Source organism: Argentina anserina, chromosome 5 (genome assembly GCF_933775445.1).
Source record: "Argentina anserina chromosome 5, drPotAnse1.1, whole genome shotgun sequence".
NCBI lineage: Eukaryota > Viridiplantae > Streptophyta > Magnoliopsida > Rosales > Rosaceae > Argentina > Argentina anserina.
In genome coordinates this window covers 8151129-8172220 of record NC_065876.1, presented here as the reverse complement: position 1 = coordinate 8172220, position 21092 = coordinate 8151129, and the positions used below count along the sequence as shown (strand labels likewise).

At 36.8% G+C, this 21092-nt stretch overlaps 3 protein-coding genes across 3 annotated transcripts; 1 reads left to right on the top strand and 2 right to left on the bottom strand.

Annotated features, from left to right (window-relative positions):
- The first annotated feature begins 3709 nt into the window (after positions 1–3709).
- LOC126793432 (uncharacterized) lies at positions 3710–8368 on the top strand. Its single transcript, XM_050519951.1, has 8 exons — positions 3710–3844; positions 4123–4323; positions 4429–4545; positions 4676–4713; positions 4814–4910; positions 5029–7269; positions 7489–7626; positions 7846–8368. The coding sequence occupies exons 1-8, from the start codon at positions 3767–3769 to the stop codon at positions 8068–8070; spliced, it is 3135 nt and encodes a 1044-aa protein (XP_050375908.1). The 5' UTR covers positions 3710–3766; the 3' UTR covers positions 8071–8368.
- A 3017-nt stretch (positions 8369–11385) lies between these two features.
- Positions 11386–12159, bottom strand: LOC126795206 (protein LURP-one-related 11-like). Its single transcript, XM_050522053.1, has one exon. It carries the CDS (start codon positions 12099–12101, stop codon positions 11478–11480), a length of 624 nt encoding a protein of 207 aa, XP_050378010.1. The 5' UTR covers positions 12102–12159; the 3' UTR covers positions 11386–11477.
- Positions 12160–20038: 7879 nt separating this feature from the next.
- Positions 20039–20861, bottom strand: LOC126795175 (protein LURP-one-related 11-like). Its single transcript, XM_050522015.1, has one exon. The coding sequence runs from the start codon at positions 20814–20816 to the stop codon at positions 20205–20207; it is 612 nt and encodes a 203-aa protein (XP_050377972.1). The 5' UTR covers positions 20817–20861; the 3' UTR covers positions 20039–20204.
- Between the last annotated feature and the right edge of the window lie 231 nt (positions 20862–21092).

Below are 21092 nucleotides of genomic sequence, written 5' to 3'. Positions count from 1 at the left end.
GCGCTCCTGTCTGTACCGGCAAGAGCTCCATCGCCGGCTCACGGCAGCCGGAATTTGCAAATTTCCAAAAATTTCTCCACACCATCGTTGCGCATCGCCAGTCACCGGAGTCACGGACATCCGCACTTGAGGACGTCCGTTCTCAATTATATATATATATATATATATCACAATTTTTATGAGAATTTGTGGTCATTTGAACTGAACTCATCAACGGTTTTCCGTTTATGAAGATTACTAGCTAGCTCGTTCAACTTTATCGTTATGAAAGTTGCAAATGAATATTATGGTAATTCGTTCATTTATTATCGATTGAAAATCATTAAATTGCATAGATATTGAAACTAGAAAAATTATTCTACCTACCGAGGTGCAATTGGATCGATAATCAATATACAACCTCAGTCATTCGTTTATTAACCAACTATAAACATATATGGCACTCAGTTGAGACTTGAGAGGTAAGTGAGATGATGTTGTAAAATACTATCATCAAAGAGAAAAATAGAAGATTGAGAGGAGCGCGCCTCAACCTCAGCGTCATGTTAGCAGTGATAGAAATCGCAAGAACTATGGCAAGAAAAAGCGACTTCCACAAGATTCAGCCACTTAGGTATCAAGAAATACTAACGAAGTTGAAAAACTCACGACAAACGTATATAACTTGCACCCTGATGCAGCAATTGGGTTTTGGTGCATGGAAACCCCTCTGTTTAAACTAACTCAAATGGTGAAGGAGTGAATCTGAAGGAACTGATATTAGGTAAAAGTAACTCCAGTAAATTAAGCAGGAACAGATTGTGGATTATTGGAGCCTTTGGGATATACGCTTTCTCGGGAAATAAATTTCTTCTGGCCGGACTGTCTACATATGTTCCCCAACTTCATATTCAATGACTTACTTCCCACCTAACATGCAGTATATGAAGGATGCTCTTACTTATGTTACCCGGATTCAATTAATAATAGCCATGAGAATAAGCCAACTAGTCCACAAATTCCTTATATCAAATTTCATGCCAATTGATACCAGGTTGGTCATTACCAAACAACTATGTTACAATGCGCTCAAATTAGCAAACATCGAAAGAGCATCTATTAAACTAAGGGTCTTGATATAATTTTCATACCACGTGGTTAGAAGTCATGAGGGCAACTCCAACAATGGTTCTATAAACCAAGACTGGTCCAATAATTGAGAAACTTATCTCAAACATGCAAGTATAGGGGTGCTAATGTCCGAAATATAAGATTTGGACTTATTTGAAGTCTTATATCTAAGACAATTCCAAGACATAATTGTCTATAGTGGAGCACTTCATTATATGTAACTCAAAATATTCACCATTTAAATCTAAAATTTAAAATCGAATGGTCATTATTACATTTTGATGTCAAAATTTTAATTGATTTTTTTTGTACCAACACTATTTAGTGTCTCCATCTGTGGTATGTGCCATGCATAATTTTGGTGGGTCATTGTTATGTTGAAACACTAATTTTGTATTAAACTAATTAAGTATATTGATATAACATCCCATATAAGACCCTATTGTTGGAGATGAGATTTATAAGACTCATGAAATTAGTGTTAAAATGAGAATAATACCCCCAAATAAGACTTATTGTTGGAGTTGTCCTTATATAGAGCTATGTATGATGCCTTCATTTGTAGATCTTCTTTTGATTTTTATAGTGTTTTAAAGTAGTACTAAATATTTCGTTCCTAGAATGCCAGTACATTATTTTCCATCACACTATTAGCTTTGCATGCACTTCAAGTAAACTTGTTTTTCACCTGTTAAGTATTGTACTAAGATGTTTCATCTTAGATACCTCTGCCAAATAGGTGAAATATCAATGCTAGCTAGTTAAATGTAACTATGGATTATATGAATACTCGTGATATGTGATAAATAATATTTCCCAATACCACGTCATAGTTTTATATTCCATTCATTTTGTAGGTCAAAGACTTCCATAGGTTACACAAATCATATTCAAGGGAAATTACCATTCACCTCTTTTCTTGCCAATCAAGAATTTCTTAATCCCAATAGGTATTTAATAGCAGCTAACAAGAGTCTAAATTAGTCTGTCAATAATGTTCCCCAGTGAATCTGAGGATTTTAACTAATCACTGGTTGGCAGATATTGGTTAGCTAGCATTAATACGCATGGAAGATAATAGAACACGTACAAAATTGTCCCCCTTTACATATAAAATCCACAATAATTTCTTGCTTTTAACTAAAGAACCGTCTCCTATTTGGTAAAATGTCATTTTCTCAAGATCCCTTTACAATAATCCCAGAAAATTATCAATTATTCATAGCTGACCGTTATAGTGATTTGCTTTCGTTACCTCACCTTACACTCATGCATTCATAAAAAGACAGTAATGACCTTCCAAAACTAGAAAGAAACCAACCAAACCCTTGCATCACAATCTTTACATTCTTCTGGTAATTCCCAACAAACCCCGGATGAGAGAAATGAACACCCATGTCAGGTTTTGCTGAGCTAGGGCATGTGTCACATTGATATAGATAGTTTGCTTCAATGCTAGAACTGGAGCAGAGAGAGGTTGAGGAATATGAAATTGCTGGTGCTTGTGATGGGCATTTGGGCCATTTCCAAGGGGAGTAAGGGACCCTTGCTGCTGGATGGCTGTTCATATTGGGAAGAAATTCAATTACTGGGCCAAGATTGTGTGCTTATTTCGTTGAGCCATTTGTATGAAATGAAATAAATATACATTTATCAGCTCCTAGGGGGCCTAATCATACAGAAGAATCCATGGGAATGATAATGACATATATAAATCATTTCACATATAATCTCCTTGGAGAAAATGTAATATATACCATATGTTATGCAAATTATTCTCATCTTGACTTAATCGAGCCCATTATTTGTTTTTATTTACCTACGTTGTTTTATATAACTATTCTTGCTATAATGTCAAAAGAGTCTTTTATTCAACTCGAATGTTTTTCATAATCAGTTCCAGCTAAGACAAAAGAACAGATGAGAAAATCCAAATCTCAGTGTGATTATTGAAATTTCTCAGAATAGAAATGACATTATAACATGATTTGCTCATGAAAAAAAATAAAAAAATACATTGAACTCAGAGAAGCACACAAGGGCATGCATGTCAAAACCTGAAAGTTTCATACTTACTGCTCCTTTGATCCAACACCATGAAACTCAGAAACAATCATAAAATTTAGTAAAACCAAAACTGTTGTCGATTATAAATTTTGAATTCAATTCCCAATAATCAATATTATGTCACAGAAGCTTCTCCTTCAATTTTTTACAACATAAATTTATATTTCTTTTCTTCTCCTCCATTTTTTCTTTCAGAAAAGATTGCAGACTCATGTGTCATCTCTTTCCAAAAAGACTGTTGGCAGCAAAGAGAGAAGAGAAAGCTCTCTCTCTTCAGATCTGCTTCTTGTTTTTGTCTTCAGTACGTTTTCCCTTCTCGAACCCAGTTTCCAAGAATCCACAGTCCCAACCTTCTCGGAGTTCCACTCACTCTGATTCCAACTCACATTGATCCAACCGACTCCATTTTCGCACTCTGTTTTGTACTCTGTTTTTTTTTTAAATCTTTTTCAAGCTATTGAGCTCACTACTTTGGCTTATTGGATTGTTGAATTGGTTTCTGCGGCAATGGGGCTGTTCCGGCGGGTTGTACCGGAGCTCCGGTGACGTTTTCCGGTGAGGATAAGTGTCGGTTGTGGGTAAAAATAAGATGTTCAAGTCGGCGAGATGGAGAAGCGACAAGAACAAGATCAAAGCTGTGTTCAAATTGCAGTTTCATGCAACTCAGGTTGTTATAGTGATAAAAAAAAGTCAATGTCTTTATTGTGATTCATATGCTATGTGAGTTTTTCTCAATTGGGGTTTGTTTGGTAACTGAGGAACTGCAATGCATAAAATGAGTTCTGTTTTAATTTGATGAAAATATCTCAGAATACAGCATTGTCCTGAAAAGCCATAAGTTTCTTCCTTTCTTCTTATTTTCTTTCTTGCAAAACCGAATGAATGTGAATGTGATTTGAATTTTTGGTGAATTGTATGTGATATAGTGTGGTTTGTTGATTTCAGGTGCCAAGGTTGGGTGTGGAGGCATTGATGTTATCTGTGGTTCCTGGCGATGTGGGAAAGCCAACTGTGAAACTAGATAAAGCTGTGGTTCGAGATGGGAGCTGTAGATGGGAAAATCCAGTTCATGAAACTGTTAAATTTGACAGGGAACCGAGAACCGGGAAGATCAAGGAGAGACTCTATTATTTTGTTCTCTCAACTGTAAGAATTGCAACCATAAAGCTGGAGCATTACATTGTTAGATTTTGTCAACTGAATGTTGGTGTTGTTTATGAGTGACTGATTTTGCTTTGTGGTTTTGTGTAGGGATCTTCTAAAGCTAGTGTTCTTGGAGAGGTTTCTGTTGATTTTGCTGAGTATTCTGAGGCTACTAAAGCGTCTTCTGTGTCTCTTCCTCTTAAGAATTCAAGTACTGTATTGCATGTTAGTACTCTCTTTCACTTCACATTTTTTCGGTTGCTAGGATTTGCTTCCCCACAAGATATGTTAAGATAAGAACTACAGTTTTGTTGCTGTGTCTTACTGAACACTCTTTGATTTTCTTTTTGAATAGGTTTCGATTCAAAAGTTACAGGCAAATGCTGATCAGAGGTATATATGAATGCCATTGTTATTTTCTTTAAGTGGAGTTCACAGCTTTAGCTTTTATAAAATCTGATTACTGATATGGCTTTGCTGGAGAAATTTGAAGAGAGGTAGAAGACTGTGAAGATGCCAAAGTTAAATCTCAGGATAATAGCTTGAAAAGACACTTGAGCAATAATGGTGCAGATGAGAGCGTTTTGGTTGTGAGTTTAATTCCATCCATGCCTATTTGATTTCGTTCTAGTTTGTGATTTTGAAATTCAAATCCTAGATATTTTGTGTTGCAAAATAGAGTTCATGTTTGCATTTATTGATTCACAGGATGAGCCAATCAATAGGACCACTCAAAATGCTGACTGCATCCGCAGGGCCTCTATTGGATCAGACATTACATTGTCAAGTTCCGACAGCAGCTCTGGACTCGATACTTCTCGAGAGCTTGTACTGAGAAACATTAACAATTGTCATGACCCTTCCATCTATCTATCATCACCAAATCATCCCTCAATCCCACAAAGACCTGGTGTCTATGCCTCGACAACTAATGAGCAACAGCAATCACAGTGGGAGTGGTCTGCAGATTCTGAACATGGAGTAAGTACTGATGGTTCAACAAAGAGTTCTCAGGACATTCTTCTGAGAGAAAGGTCTTTACAGTCTTCAGGCGACGAAATTGATAAGCTAAAGGCTGAGCTTGTTGTTTTAGCTAGACAGGCAGACATGTCGGAGTTAGAGTTACAAACATTAAGGAAGCAGATAGTGAAAGAGAGCAAAAGGGGGCATGATCTTTCGAGAGAAGTCGTTAGCTTGAAAGAGGAACGAGATGCTTTCAAGGCTGAATGTGAGAAGCTAAAAGCATTTCAGTATCGGATGGATGACACAAAAACCAAAAACAGGTTCCAGTTAGAAGGTGGGGATCTCCGGGCTCTTGTTGATGAAATCAGACAAGAACTCAGCTGTGAGAAGGACCTGAACATCAATCTTCGGTTACAGCTCCAGAAGACGCAAGAGTCTAATGCTGAGTTGATTCTTGCTGTACGTGATCTGGAGGAAATATTGGAGCAGAAGAATGGAGAAGCTGCCAATTCCAACAGATTGGAATCCACAAATGATGCTGCAGGTTTGAGAGCAACCAACTCAAATGATGCAGAAAATGAGGATGAGGAGCAGAAGGAACTGGAGGGTCTTGTTAAGCAGCACAGCCATGCCAAGGATACACACTTGATGGAGAAACAGATCACAGACCTCTATACTGAGTTAGACATCTATAAGAGAGACAAAGATGAACTTGAAATACAAATGGAGCAGCTTGCTCTTGACTATGAGATATTGAAACAGGAAAACCATGATATTTCATATAAGCTAGAGCAGAGCACACTGCAAGAACAACTGAAGATGCAGTATGAATGTTCATCTCCCACTGCTAGCGTAAATGAGCTTCATTACCAAATTGAGGATCTGGAAACAGAATTGAAGAAGCAGGGCGAAGAGTTTTCAAATTCGTTGGCGACCATAAATGAACTTCAATCTCACATCAAAAGCATGGAGGAAGAACTAGAGAAGCAGGCACAAGGATTTGAAGCTGATTTAGAAACTGTAACATGTGCTAAAGTTGAGCAGGAGCAAAGAGCCATCCGAGCAGAGGAGTCACTGCGGAAGACAAGATTGAAAAATGCAAATACAGCTGAGAGACTTCAGGAAGAGTTTAGACGACTTTCTTCACAAATGGCCTCCACATTTGATGCGAATGAGAAGGTAGCAATGAAAGCAATGGCAGAAGCGAGTGAATTGAGTGCACAGAAGAGTCACCTTGAAGACATGCTCAAGAAAACTAAGGAAGAGCTCCAGGAAAATAGGGAGGAGTATGAGACAAAATTGCAGAAGCTTTCCAACGAACTGGTTGAGAAAACCGAAGAAATGGAATCAATGTTATTGGAAATCCAGAATAAGTCCGCACAGCTTAAAGATCAGCAGAAGCAACATGGAGATTTCTCTGAGGTGATCTTACAGCTAAAAGCTGAGATTGAAAGGCTTACAAGAGAGAAAAATAGTCTTTCAGAGAAAGTAGAGCAAAACAACAATTTGAGTGCTGAATTGGAGAAAATGAAGAAGTCAATGGAGGAAACTGAGATGTTTATTCAAAAAGGAAATGTGGAAAGGAATGAGTTGGTAAGTACAATTGATATGCTGAAGAAGGAAGCAGAGAAGTCACTGGAGAAGTTTACTAAGATGAAGTATCTCATGGATGAAAAAGAGGCAACCATTCGACACCTACAGTTGGAATCTGACGAGCTGAAAGCACAGTGTTATGACTTGAAACGTACTCTGTCTATGGACGAGGTAGAGAAAGGGAGTCTTAGAAGGCAGGTATCTGAGCTTAAGGCCGACCTAAAGAAGAAGGAGGATGCACTCACTACTATTGAAAAGAAGCTCATCGATAGCCACGGACGATCAATAGTTTCTGATGGAGCTAAACATAATCTGAGAAACAATAAGTCTCTTCCTGTTCCTCATGCTGCCAAAGAAGTTGCTAGTTTGAGGGAGAGAATAAAACTGCTGGAGGTATATTTGAAACTCTAATTAGATATTGAACAAGTTAAATACAATATTTAACTACGCAACATAACCAAGTGCATGTGTATGCAAGGATATAGTGTAGATAGTCTTTAGGGATGTTAAACCTGTATACTATCCTCCTCAATTATATGCCACCTGCAGTTTCTACCATTGCATATGCTAATATTGTTGCTAATGATTTTCATTTGTCAATTTGCTTCACAGGGAAAAATAAGGTTAAAGGAAGCTGCTTTGGAAAGCTCGACTGCTTCCTTTCTGGCAAAGGAAAAGGATCTTCAGAATGTAATCGAAGAGTTAGAAAACAGGGTGGAAGAAACTAATCAGAACAGTGCTTTAGAACAGGTCAGTAACCCTTTATATGTTGCATAACATTGGAAACAAAGCTTATGCATAACATTGCAAATAATAAACGTTGAGAGTTCATGTCTAAACTTTAGCTCAATTAGTCTTTAAATTTTAGAAGACCAAAATAGAAAATGTGGCTGAGCTTTACGTCTTTGCTTTGATATGCTAGTCAGTGTTATGTGCAATTGTTGACGAAGTGATCATCTTATGACGCAGAATATTACTTCAAAAGATAATATGCTTGAAGAAGTGCGGCTGGCGTCTGATAACTTATCAACTGAATTGGCATCACTAAAGGAGAGAAACATGTCAATGAAAAGTGAACTAAAAGAGATGCAGGAGAGATATTCAGAAATAAGTCTGAAATTTGCAGAGGTAGAAGGTGAAAGACAACAGCTTGTAATGACTGTACGCAACCTCAAAAATTCGAAGAGGAGCTAGTAAGTACTATTTTCTACACTGGAACCTTGTTACCTTGTATAGTTTAAACAACTGGCGTATGCCCACAAGATTATTCAAGAAATGAGTTTATCACTCCAATAAATATGTACACAGGTCATATAGTTTTTGTTTTGTTTTTAATCTGCCTGCCTCATTGGCCTAATTCAATCTTCTAGCTAGCTTGCATTTCCAGTGTAATACAGGTGATTCGGTCTTTGTCAATGTTTTTTTTTTCTTCCTGTAGTCTTATAGAGCTTGTCAATATGTGTATTATGTGACAATCATAGCATCAATATATTCTTTTATATTTAAGTTTTTTTTTTGAAATTAGAAGTTCTGGTTAGGGTTTTATGATTGTATACATATTGATCTTAAGATCCTAAACTTTGGTAAGAAGCTGAACTTTTACTTACAGTAAGAGGGCCATCCAGCAATGTTGGCAGTTTTCTTTCTTCATTCCTTCATTTCGTCGCCCTGTTTCCTCCAAATGCAACCTCCAAAAATTCACACCACAAACACAGCACTAGGAAAGTAGGAATTCAGTGGATTGAGATGAGGAACGTAATACGTGGGAATATGTAAAAGATTTACATGGTTTTAGTTAAGTATGTCTATTTTTCCTTGTTTATATATGCCAAGGGGAAACGCATAAGACGTGAAGGAATTTAACTTATACGGAGGAGGACTCTGAAGCCTGATGATCAAATTTGATAAAGACAAGTAGGGGTGGGCAGGGGATGGGACGGGACGGGTCCCGTCTCATTTTTTTTAATCGGGACGGGACTCGGGATCGGGTCCCGTCCCACTCTTTTGAATCGTGACGGGATTGAGACAGGACGAGAGTTTTTAAGAATGCATCCCACTCGGGATTTATCCCGGTTGGGACGGGACGAGACAAATTCCACCTTCCTATAAAGTTAAATAAAACCTTATATTTTTACTTTTTCATTAACAAAATAACATTTAATAATGACATTTTAACAAAAAAATACATATTATGTTCAAAATATTATAATTTACCATTATTATTTGAATTGATATAATTTTGGAGTTATTAAGAACATAAATTAGTTTCATTTTGATACAAATATATAAAAAAATTTAAGTTTTCATTAAAGGTGGGACGGGACGGGACGAAGCGGGATATAAATTATTCGTCCCACGTCCCGTCCCACTATTATGAAATGGGACGGAATCGGGACATGACGAACGTTTTTAGACCTCCGTCCCGTCCCGTCCCTACGAATTTCGGGACGGGATCAGGATTTTAGTTTTTTATGCCCACCCTACAGACAAGGAACTAAACAGAAACCTAACTAGGTTGTTGCCAGATATGCATTCCTTCCTTTCGATCTGGCAATTGAGGACTTCTGGAAATTCCGTTGCCTTGTTAAAAACAATGAACTCAACAAGTCCATTTCTTAGTCGAGGGATTTTGGGGTTTCTGTTAGGAGGATGTCGCCCCTTGACATATCATAGTGTCTCATTGTTTTCTAACAGTAGGTGATGAGAAAGTATGGCATCATTGAATCATGGAGAGTAGCACTTTAAGATTGCTCATATATAGGCATCTCCCACAGAAACGCAACGTATGGTCTATGAAGATAAGGGTACAGCTGAGGTGAAATCAAAGCCATAGTTCGCAAGGTATGATCACAAAGGGGCGAGGCTTAACATGATTATCCTCTGATACTTTTGTGTTGTATCAAATCATTGTGATGAGTAGTGATTACTAATTGACTACATAAACAGTTCAGTCTATAGCCGTGTTTATACGTACCTTGGTGTTTTGTGGTTATTCACGGCTAGATGGTGACGTATGTACAAGTTGGGTGTTGAGCAGAACATGTGGAGAGTACCATGCATATAAGTCAAATAATGTGTGCTTCATGATTGCATGTCGTATAAATTTGGCCGGTGGCTTTATATATACGTACATATCTTCCCTAATCTTCATTAATATTTCGAGGCCTTAATTGTTGGTTTTAATTTTGACGAGTGATGAGCAGACAGAGCAGTACTAAGGTAGTTCAGTCAAGCTGTACTTTTTCATCAGCAGAGGAACTAATAACCCAGCTCAGAAAGCCACGAAGGCGCAGGTTTCACTCAACGATTATTATCTTTTATCATGCTTTCCCTTCCCTTAGTATTAGAAGCCGGATCTAATTTTCTCACAAAAAAAAAAGGATCGAATTTGTCAAATACTTATTATAAAAAATAAAATAAAATTCAAGAACTGGTAAGCAGCTCTTATGCGTAATTATTTCCGAAACCGCAGAATAGGGATGAAACACTGTACCTAAACCCTATAGTAAGTTCCGGCAGCAACTATACGAGCCCTGCCTCACCCGAATAGGAAGAATATTCGGAGTCCCTAATGCTTGTTAAGCAAAAAGTGCAGTATCATTGGTCTAATATGCTCATATTTGACCTAGAATTGGGAGAATGTTTATTATGGATCATCATAATGGTTGTTGATAGCAAGTACATGCACAAAGCTCATTGACAACAAATTTTCAAACTAGAAAATTCAGCTTTAGAAGGAATAATGCTACTTTGTTTTACCTTCTTGGACTCTTGTAGGTACAGCGCTAAAAAGTTCATTACTTTTCAGTATCCCATACTCCATCCATACCATGTATTCTTGTCTGGACGTAGCAACTTATCGTAGATGCAGCTACAATGCACCCAGTCAAAAAATCAAAGTAGACAGGCTAAGTTTATCGAATCAAGAAACACGAAAAAGTGCAGAACAATTTCTAGATGAAGGAGACATGGACCTTCAAATTTAGGGCATGGCACAGCACTTGTCCTGTTCTTGCCAGCTGCGAAGTATCCACACCCTTCACTATTAACCCCACAACTTTAGGCCAAGAATTGGGAAGTCGATCGGGATGTGTTACAAACTGAAAGGACCGATCGATCGATCACACATCACAAAAATGACAAATAAAAGATTACTTTTATATAAAACGCAACACTTTAGAATTGTTAATTGGAGCAATATTGACACAATGTAATCCATGCATAATCCATGCTTGTTAGTTGTTGCTGTTTAGCATTACATGTGCAAATGCGACGACTCATATGAACGTAGTTGTTGGAATTGTGCAAATTAGACATATGAATGAAGCAATAATTAGTTTCACATCAGAAACTTACTACAATAGTTAACGGTGTTTAGTGAATAGTGATATAGAGATGGAATCAGTTCATAACAGATGAAATGATATCTAATGAAGTTATAACTATTTCATTATGTATCAGAAAAGTGTACAAAATGGGATTAATCCCACAAAAAATTCGATAGCCACATCAATCATGACCCGAAAATGGGTCCAAATGAAAAAAAATTCACTACTTGCTAGCTAGAACTATGTGCTTTGAGCTGCACACCAAGTACTGGATCATACTTGACGCTTGATTAAGCCGTAGACAGTGACAAGAGCCATGATAAAGGAGTGATCTACATCAGCCTCCACTACCAAACTCAGTACATCATCTCCCAACACAACTCCTGAAGACGACTGCTTTCGTTTAGCCTCCGCCACAACTCTTCCGTTACTGTCTGTTATTCTGAGCGCTGCTGATTTTCCGGCCTCCATACTCTGCAACCTGTAGAAACTGCCGTCAGATCCCATTGTTACTTTGTATGAACTTGACTCTTCGTTTCCAAGGATTGATCTGCCACTCTTTCTTACTCGAAACATTGGCTTAGCCTCGTCGGCTGCGTAGCCCTTCCAGCGCTTAAGCAGTCCCAGTTTCTGCTCGCACAGAGTGAAGAGAACCTTGCCGCGGAGATCCATGAGGAAGACTTCATTGCTGTGCTTATCGTCGTAGTTGTCGATGCGGTACACAACCTCACCACTTTCGTTGAAGGCAGTGCATCCATTTCCTTGCATCACAAGTGACTTCATCCATACTGTGAATGTTTCTCTCTTTGAAGTCATATATTTGTTAGAACATGAAGCAGTGCTACTTGAAGAAGCATCTTCAGTGGGTGCCACTGTGAGAGGATGAACCTTGGCCATTTGAGAGCACAGATGTCTCAGATGAGAGCGCTCTTAATTTGGTTTTGGGGGAGGACTGGAGGAGAGGCTTTGTTTGATGAAAGTGTGCTGCATAAAGCTGGTTATATATACTCGCTGAAAATTGGGAAGCAAGAATAAAATGTTTTAAATACTGGCTTCTCATCAACAACGAACTGCACGTTCCTATATATATATATATATATATAAAACAACAACAACAAACTGCACGTTTTTCTTGCGCACATGTGTTATAAGATCTAAACTCCCTTTTTTTCCTCATCAAAATAATAAAATTTGGTTTGACAAATATATTTTTAAAATGATGCTTAAAGAGTTAAAGGTACATGCTTGGCATTTTTTGACCTCTTGAAGGATGAGAAACAAAGAACATTAACAATATTATGTTGATCTTATCATAGAATAATAAATAAATAAACAATCTTACGTTGAAGTCTTTGATGACACATGCATGCCTTAAATGGGAGTACTTAATTGTATGATCAATTATCTTCTTATTCAGGGTGTCTATGATGTTTGTTAATTCCAGCTCTCTTTTTTTTAAAGGAGTTAATTCAAGCTCTTATCTCTAGCTATGTATTATCATAGATTAAATAGGTTGGTGTCACGCGTTAATCTTTTAGTATGGAAAATTGTCACATTTGGTGGCAGCATATGGCAGCCAACGTGGAGACGACTCAGATCTAGAAGAAAAGAAATAGGAGGCGACCTAAGGATAACATGGAAATAACAAATATGTACGTTCTGCAATTACTCGCATAGAGTTGAAAGGAAAACGAAAGGGAAGAAGAATCAGATCTATCGGTGCTTTAGTAACTTTGTGTTGCCGTGCGCTAGGACGTAAATTAATTAATTATATATGGGATAGTCGACTACACTTCAAATTAAGTTCTTCTTGCTATAGACGGTGTGCAACTTTATTGCCTCCCCGCCGCAGAAAATGCTATTTACAACACGTCATAAACAAAAATCTCCATGTATGAAAAACCCTTCCCTCTAGGTTGTCTCTCTACCTCCACCGCCAAGAGCCTAAGACCAACCTTCCATCGTCTCTTCTCTCCCGGTAAAATGCATCGGCTCCACCCCTGCGTCTCGGTTTGGGAGAGGTTGTTTTCCAAGTTCGTTGTCGGAGAGCTCGGTGTTCGGGTGGTTGTCGGTGGCTCCTCCCTCCTTGATCCAGATATGGGTTTGACCTTGGTGATTCTACCGATCACTTCTCTTGGGTTTTGATCCTGTCTTCTAGAGTCACTACAACAAAAAAGTTATTTAGCGAGAAAATTATTTTCGAGGAATTTTTTTTCCTCATAAAATGTCACATTTTACAATGAATATTTTGTTTCCTCACTAAATATCCTCATATTTTCTACGAGAAACAAACTTCTCTCACAATAAACTACTTTCCACGACAAAATATTAGTTCCTCACTAAAAATGGTCATTATTCGGTGTCACAAGCTAGGATATTATTAGCGAGAAAAATTGAGATTTTGGTGAGGAACTTTTTCGTCGTAAAATACACATTTAACGAGGAAATTATGATTTCGTCGTTATAGTTTTGGCGGAAAACCCGCTCAATTTAATAACGACAAATATAAAGTTTCCTCGCTAGAAATATTTGTTACGCGAGAAATTAATTCCTCATGAAAAGAACCCATACCGAGGAAATTATTGTTTCCTCACGATAAGTTTGGCGGAAAATTGTGAGAAACCCGCCAAATAAAACAGCGACAAATATAAGGTTTCCTCGCTAGAAATATGTGTTACGCGAGAAATTAATTCCTCGTCAGAAGAACCTATACCGAGGATATTATTATTTCCTCACGATAAGTTTGGCAGAAAATTGTGCAAAACCCACCAAATTTAATAGCGATACATATAAGATTTCCTTGCTAGAAATATTTGTTACGTGATAAATTAATTCCTCGTCAAAAGAACGTATACCGAGGAAATTATTGTTTCCTCACGATAAGTTTGGCGGAACATTGTGCAAAACCCGCCAAATAAAATAACGATAAATATAAGGTTTCCTCGCTAGAAATATGTGTTACGCGAGAAATTAATTTCTTGTCAAATGAACCTATACCGAGGAAATTATTGTTTCCTCACAATAAGTTTGGTGGAAAATTGTGCAAAAACCGCCAAATTTAATGGTAACAAGTTTTAGGTTTCCACTAAAGTTATGTGTTTTACGAGGAACTATTTTCTCATAATAAAGAGCAATTTTTGAGGAAATAAAATTTCGTCGTTATTTTTTTGGTGACAATTTGTTTAGAATCTGCCAAATTCAATGGTGAGAAGACCATCGTTTCCTCACTAAACATTCATAGTTTACGAGGAACTACTTCCTTGACTCAAGTTTCATTTCGTGGGGAAATAATGATATTATTGTTGTTTGTTTGGCGAAAACTCTTGCAAGACCCTTCAAACCAATGATGAAAAAAATATGTTATTATTGTTAAAGATTAAATTTTCACTGATGAATAGTTTCCTCGTCAATTTGGTTACCGTCAAAGCTTTCCTAGGGGAAGTCACTCATGAAATTAGGGATTTATTAGAGACATTTCATATTCCTCATCCATGTTGTCATCTACAACATCAATAAAATCTTCCCCGTGCTCAGTCCATGTAGTATAGTATTGTGCAAACCCATTTACTATTAAAGTATTGTGTATCTCCTACAAGGAACAAGTTGGCAGTGCGTTTTGACATTTTGCAGCAGGGGCAATACTGAATTTGATGTGAATAACTTAATCAAAAGAATACAGGTGAGTGATGTTGACACTAATTGCTTCGAGTTCATTATAGATATTAGATATTTTGTTTGACATGAAATTATTTTTGCAGAACAAGTTTAACATGTCTCTCCCTTGGGTGGAGAGATATGTTATGACAACCTGTAAGACAATGTTATATAATTTTCGTTATAAGTTGAAAAAACATTTTGAGAAATATTCAAACACGAAGATGTCAAGACTCATGAAGAATGAGAGTTTCTTTGTAATCATTTTTCTAGTGAAAAGTTTCAGGTACAATATTGTTTATTTCTTTATTAATTTCATTAGAATTATCTTTTTGTCATATGATTTTTCTTTATGTTTGAATTTAGAATAATTATTTGATATGACACAATACTTTCAGATTCATTCGGAAAAGAATGTTATTAATAGGTCAAAATTGACACATCACCACAAAGCTGGCTCAAAGTCATTCATGATTCACCAAGAGCAAATTGTAAAATTTTATAAACTAGTTTTCATGGATTTGTAGGACTGTGTGCTTTTTTCTTTTGGTTTGTTAAATAATGTCGGCTATCAGATCTTGTTCTGGCGACTCGACTTGATGGCGGCCGACACTAGCCCTTCGTGGGCCCTCTCGTCCTCAGTGGACTTTAGCTCCTACGCTTCCGTTTGTTGACATTGGTGAGTGTTCCGGTTGCTTCGGTAGCTTGTGACGCTAATGTTTTTCCGTCAGAGGTCGCAGTTTCTACCACTATGTGTGGATCATCCTTGTCCTTCCATGTGCCTTCTTTGACTAAGCTAGTTCCGGGTTTGATTTTCCAGAGGTTCTGATAAAAGGCCCTTAATTGCAGAAAATCTCGTGCTCGGGTTCAAGCTGCAGTGCCAGTTTTAGTCATGTTCTTCTCTTATCATTTTGTGTCATAGTCCTGTGTTTTCTTTTCGTTTTCCTGTTGATTTTAGTTAATTTGTTGAGGAAATTCTGTTGTGCGCAGAGGTATATCATGCATCAGTCTAATCCACCACACACACCTCCGCATACCCCTCGTGCATCTTATGACAACCCTTTAATCCATCGTTCAATACTATATATATGTCATGCAGTTGCTGCACATCAGCTGAACCCATTTTGTTGTGTCTTTACAGATTTCTTAGCTGGTGGATTGATCCTATCTGTTGGATTCAGATCCCAAACTTGTTGTACTTCTCTTAACCGAATGAAGTAATCCTCGATAATAATAAAAACTATAAAAGATCGGTATAATCACGCACTGTACACTTAGAGAAAGATCATCCTACTTGATGAATATCAATATTCGTCTGATAGTACTTATATCATTATATGTAAGAGGTGCATGTGTTTTTTTTTCTCTCTCTCTCTCTTCTGTATATAACTATATATGTTTTCTTTTATTCCTAGCTTCTGGATGCATGACCCTTTTTTTTATGCATTAAAATCAAAATATTCGATCTCTGCGCGATTAAGACTTAATAGATAGGCGAGGTTTGGTACACTAATAATAATAATTTTGTGAAATAGGCTATACAGATTTGACTAGTATATGATATCATACATTTTGCATGGTATATAATACAGTTGCAAACGGAAGCTACTACTACTTTAATTATACACTGATACATATTAATTAATGATATTATATACATGGAGAAGATGAGGGGGAAGTATCATCCATGTCGGGAGGGTGCAGTATTGCTTTTGTTCGTTTATTAAATACTTCTTAGCTAGGGAGAAAGCGTTTGGCATCAAAACTGGAAGAACCAACTTTTATCAATTATTTTCTTATAATTAGTTATTAATCACCACTTCATGAAATAATCGATACCTTGCGAGCGCAATTCTCTGCAACTCTTTCTTATTCGAAACATTAGCATTTAGCCGTGGTGGTTCCGTAGATCTTCCAACGTGAAAATACTCCCATTATGTGCTCACATAGACGTACTGAACGAAGAGATCGGAACCCTGCCGCGTATCCCCGTGAGCTGGTGGAGGAAGACTACATTGCTGTGCCTGTCATCATAGGTAGTTTTTTCTTTGGAAAAAATTGAATCAATCATGGGACAAACCCAATTACAAGACCTACAAAGTGCTAGGCCAAAAATAAACTAAGTCATCGTACGTAGTTATCTGTCCGATAAACGATATCATCATTTTTCGTTGAAGCTAGGCTAGCTGTGTATCCATTTCTTATAGTAAATGGTTTTTTTTTAAAATACGGTCCATAGAGTAAATGTTGCTCTGTTTAAAGTTACGTAGTTCTTGGATGAACCTTGGCCGTCTGAGAGCAGATCGATATAAGATACTTAACTATTTGGTTTTTTAGCAAGAGAGGAATAATTTGGCAGCTGGGGTGTACTTCAATCAAGCTAATGTTATATGCTCGCTGAAAATTTGTAAATCTCCAGATATTGGCATCTAGCACTCTAGCTCAATGCTAAACTTAATCTTGAGTCGATTGGACTCACAACCTTCCACCTATTTAAAAGGGACTACATCATTAGATTAAAATCATTAAATGGTATTTGGTGGAAAGTGTCTTTATAAAGGTCAGTGCTTTATCTACTTTATTAGGTTTAATTAGCAAACATATTAGGGTACTGTATGCTGCCACATTGCAGCCATGCAACCTAAAAGTGCCCCCAGTGAGGGATGACGCTCACTAATTAACACATTTTATGTATTAGAAAGGAAATTAGGCAGTATTACCTATAAGAAAGGGGAATTAGGCAGGGCTACTTAAAATATAGATTAGATACGAGCAGAAATTTTTCGGTACTATCATAGTATTACGTGACAATGTCTAGTGTTTAACTTTCTAATTACAATTTGATATACAAAGTTTAATTAGAAAAATAGTAAAATTTTAAAAACGGTACATGAAATATCCACTATTGAGAATTAAGGTCATTAAACTTTAAAAACTACAATATTTCAACACACTTACAATACATATTGTCAACAAGGCCGCTAGTTCTCATATTTTCTGTTGATATCGTAAGGGCAATTCTGTCTCTTGAGGAATAAACATGTTTTTGGTCCTGAAAAGTCTCTGCTCACCAGTCCTCCTCCATCTACCTAAATGGTCGGCACCATATTAGAGAGATGACAAAGCAACGGATCGACCAACTCCACATAATAACCTCGCAGCTTGGTTTCTTGTGTGGTGTTGAGGTGTCTCTCTTTGTTTGACTATTGCTTATTTGCTTTTCATATCTTCTGTTTTGTCATGGGTTCAGCAATGGTGGTTAGTTCCTGCAGACTTTCAAGAAGATAAAGGCTCGGTTTGATTGGTTATATATTTGGGTTGTTTATTGTGGGTGTTGGGTGATTAAGGTAAGAAATGAATTTAATACTCAAGTTGGCATGATTAGGTGTTTGAAATTAACATTTGGTGAAGATTTGAGAAAGTTGATATTTGGATTATGAGCACTGAGCACATGCAACAAAGGAGATCATTGATGTGCCTTAATTAGTTGAACTCTGAAATGATGGCTTTCTTTTTAAAATCAATTGACCAATTACTGATCTTGGCATATAATTTAGCATTTTAGCTTGGATCGAAGTTTTAGCTCGTAAAAAATAGAGAAATTATTATATATATCCGCCACATATCTCACGTGATGTACCTCATAATATTATTGGTCTATTTTTTATTGTGATTGTTTCTGATTGATTTTTATATGTAAATAATTTTTTGTCATTTTCACCACGTGTATGTTAATTATACCATGTCGTAATATGATTGGCTAGGTACACCACATGACATTGTCACATAGTGTAGCGGATACACAAAATAATTACTCAAAGTCTTGATGGAGTGGTTATGATCCTAATCATTATTGGAGTAATGGTGATGGATCTCAGTGTAAAACCCTAAATCCTACACTCTAAACCTTAAATTCGAAATTCTAGTTCAAAATCATCAATATTCATGAATGTCATTTCATAAATAATAAAAATATGTTAAATTATAATTTTTGTGTAAGAAATCCACGTATCAAATTATAACAGGTAATGAGGACCATTAGACATTGCCACATGATACTACGGTAGTATATCAAAATTTGTTGATACGAGATGACCTAAGCTGATAGCTACGTAATTAGCGTTGCGGAGCTTGGTTTCGATCAGGATCGATCTTATAACTTACCTTTGTTGGGAAGTTGACTTGGTCATGGCAATAACTAAGGTCGGCTTTCATTTGATTTAAGATTCTAAGAAGGGATTCCTTCTAGGAAATGTAGGTAATCAACGAGACACAAACCCTTGCATTACTGATATCGTTCAGAGAAATTAATTAGTTTAATTGTACATCCAATCTTAATAATGAAGAAGAACAAACTAATTTGATATTGTATTGTATCTCATTCATCAGCAAGTATTGGATGAACAAACTACTTTGGTATTGTAGAAGATACATTAAGCTAAAAATAATTAGTTGAACAAATTTGGATATATCATATTGGGTTGTTCTTCTTAATTAAGCTTAATATATACTTGGTGCATGCAGCATGAGATACCTTAGTTCTTAGATTTTTAAACCAATTTATCATAACGGAAATCTCGTGATGTTCTTTAATCTAGCTAATTTTGAGTAAAGTTACGGTCGATGCTGAGTCTTTGGTTCGATCGATCTCTCAGTTTCTATGACTTTACTTGCGCGAGCCACATTGTTTGTAGGAAGATATTATACATACAAGGAGATATTTAATAGCTTGAGCAGATATTTTGATCCCACGGAAAAAAAAAAACTTTATCATTACATTGATACGCATACGTACTGTTGCATATAATAGTAACTTTGTATTCGGTAAACTGTTCGTAAACACTACGGTATATATATGTTACAAATTACCGCTAAACAAAATTGGACGATTTTCAATAGGAGTCTTCAATAGAGTAAATTTAGCTTCTTTTGCTTATTTCCACTATTTCGACACTACTTTCAGGCTTTCAGCAACTTCGACTTAATTTTGTTCTCAGAAAAAGTCTTTTTTGTTTCTTAAATATATGACATTTCATGATCAAAACTGAAAGAATGTAAAATATTGAAATCAGGAAGAGGAAATGATCAATATTGAAATTTATCGAAGTAACTGTACTATATTCAATATTTCAGTAATGTCTTCTCAATATCCACAATCCACAATGATCACAAGTCAGTAATTATGGGCAAAATTGATTCCTTACAGAAAAACAAAAAGCAAAACCCTCTCTGAGAAGCATCACTGCTTCTCTCTGAGAGCAAAATGATATTTACTTTACTCTGCCAATTTGCTAGAGCTAGCCTAGAGACATATACAAAACTTCGCATCTGAGCTAGCTCTGAGATTCATATTTGACGCTTGATTAAGCCATAAACAGTAACAAGAGCCATGATAAAGGAGTGATCCACATGAGGCTCCACCACCAGACTCAGCACATCATCTCCTAGTTCTACTCCTGAAGACGATTGCTTTCGCTTCGCCTCGGCTAAAACTTCTCCACTGCCATCACTTATTCTGATTGTTGATTTTCCACCAGCTTCTAAAGTGTAATGGTTTCCATCATCAGATGGCATGGTGACCTTATAAGAAGAGCATCCACCGAAAATTCTGGTCTTCCTCACTCGAAAAAATGGCGTGTCAGACTCATTGGACTCGTAAGCCTCCCAATTTGATCTGAAAACGCACATTTTCTGCTGACATATAGTAAACAGAACTTTCCCGCGAAGATCCATGAGATAAACTTCATCGCTGTGCTTGTTGTCGTAGTTTTCAACACGATACACGATCTCACCATTTTCGTCGTATGCTGTACATCCATGTCCTTGCATCACAAGGGACTTCATCCATATAGTGAATGTTTCTCTCTTCGAGGTCATGTATGGTCCAGTTAATGGAGAGATACTTGCAGAAGCATTTCCAATACTGGGTACTGCTAGAATTGGATGAACTTTGGCCATTTGGTTGAGCTATCCTAGCTAGGTAGAGAAGTACCTTTTGGCTTATGGAAGAGAAACTAAATTTTGGTGTGATCGATATTACATCAATCAAGTTGCTGATATATATACTCTCTGAATTTGGGATCTGCGATTAATTAGATATAGGGTTTAAAATTAGTTTCGTTTACTCATCCAAAAACTTCGAGTATTAATACAGCACAGGTGGCCAGAGTTTATTATTTGAACTACTGATGTCAAGCTTCGACAGTTTTTGACTTCTAGGCTCTTAGCTGGAGT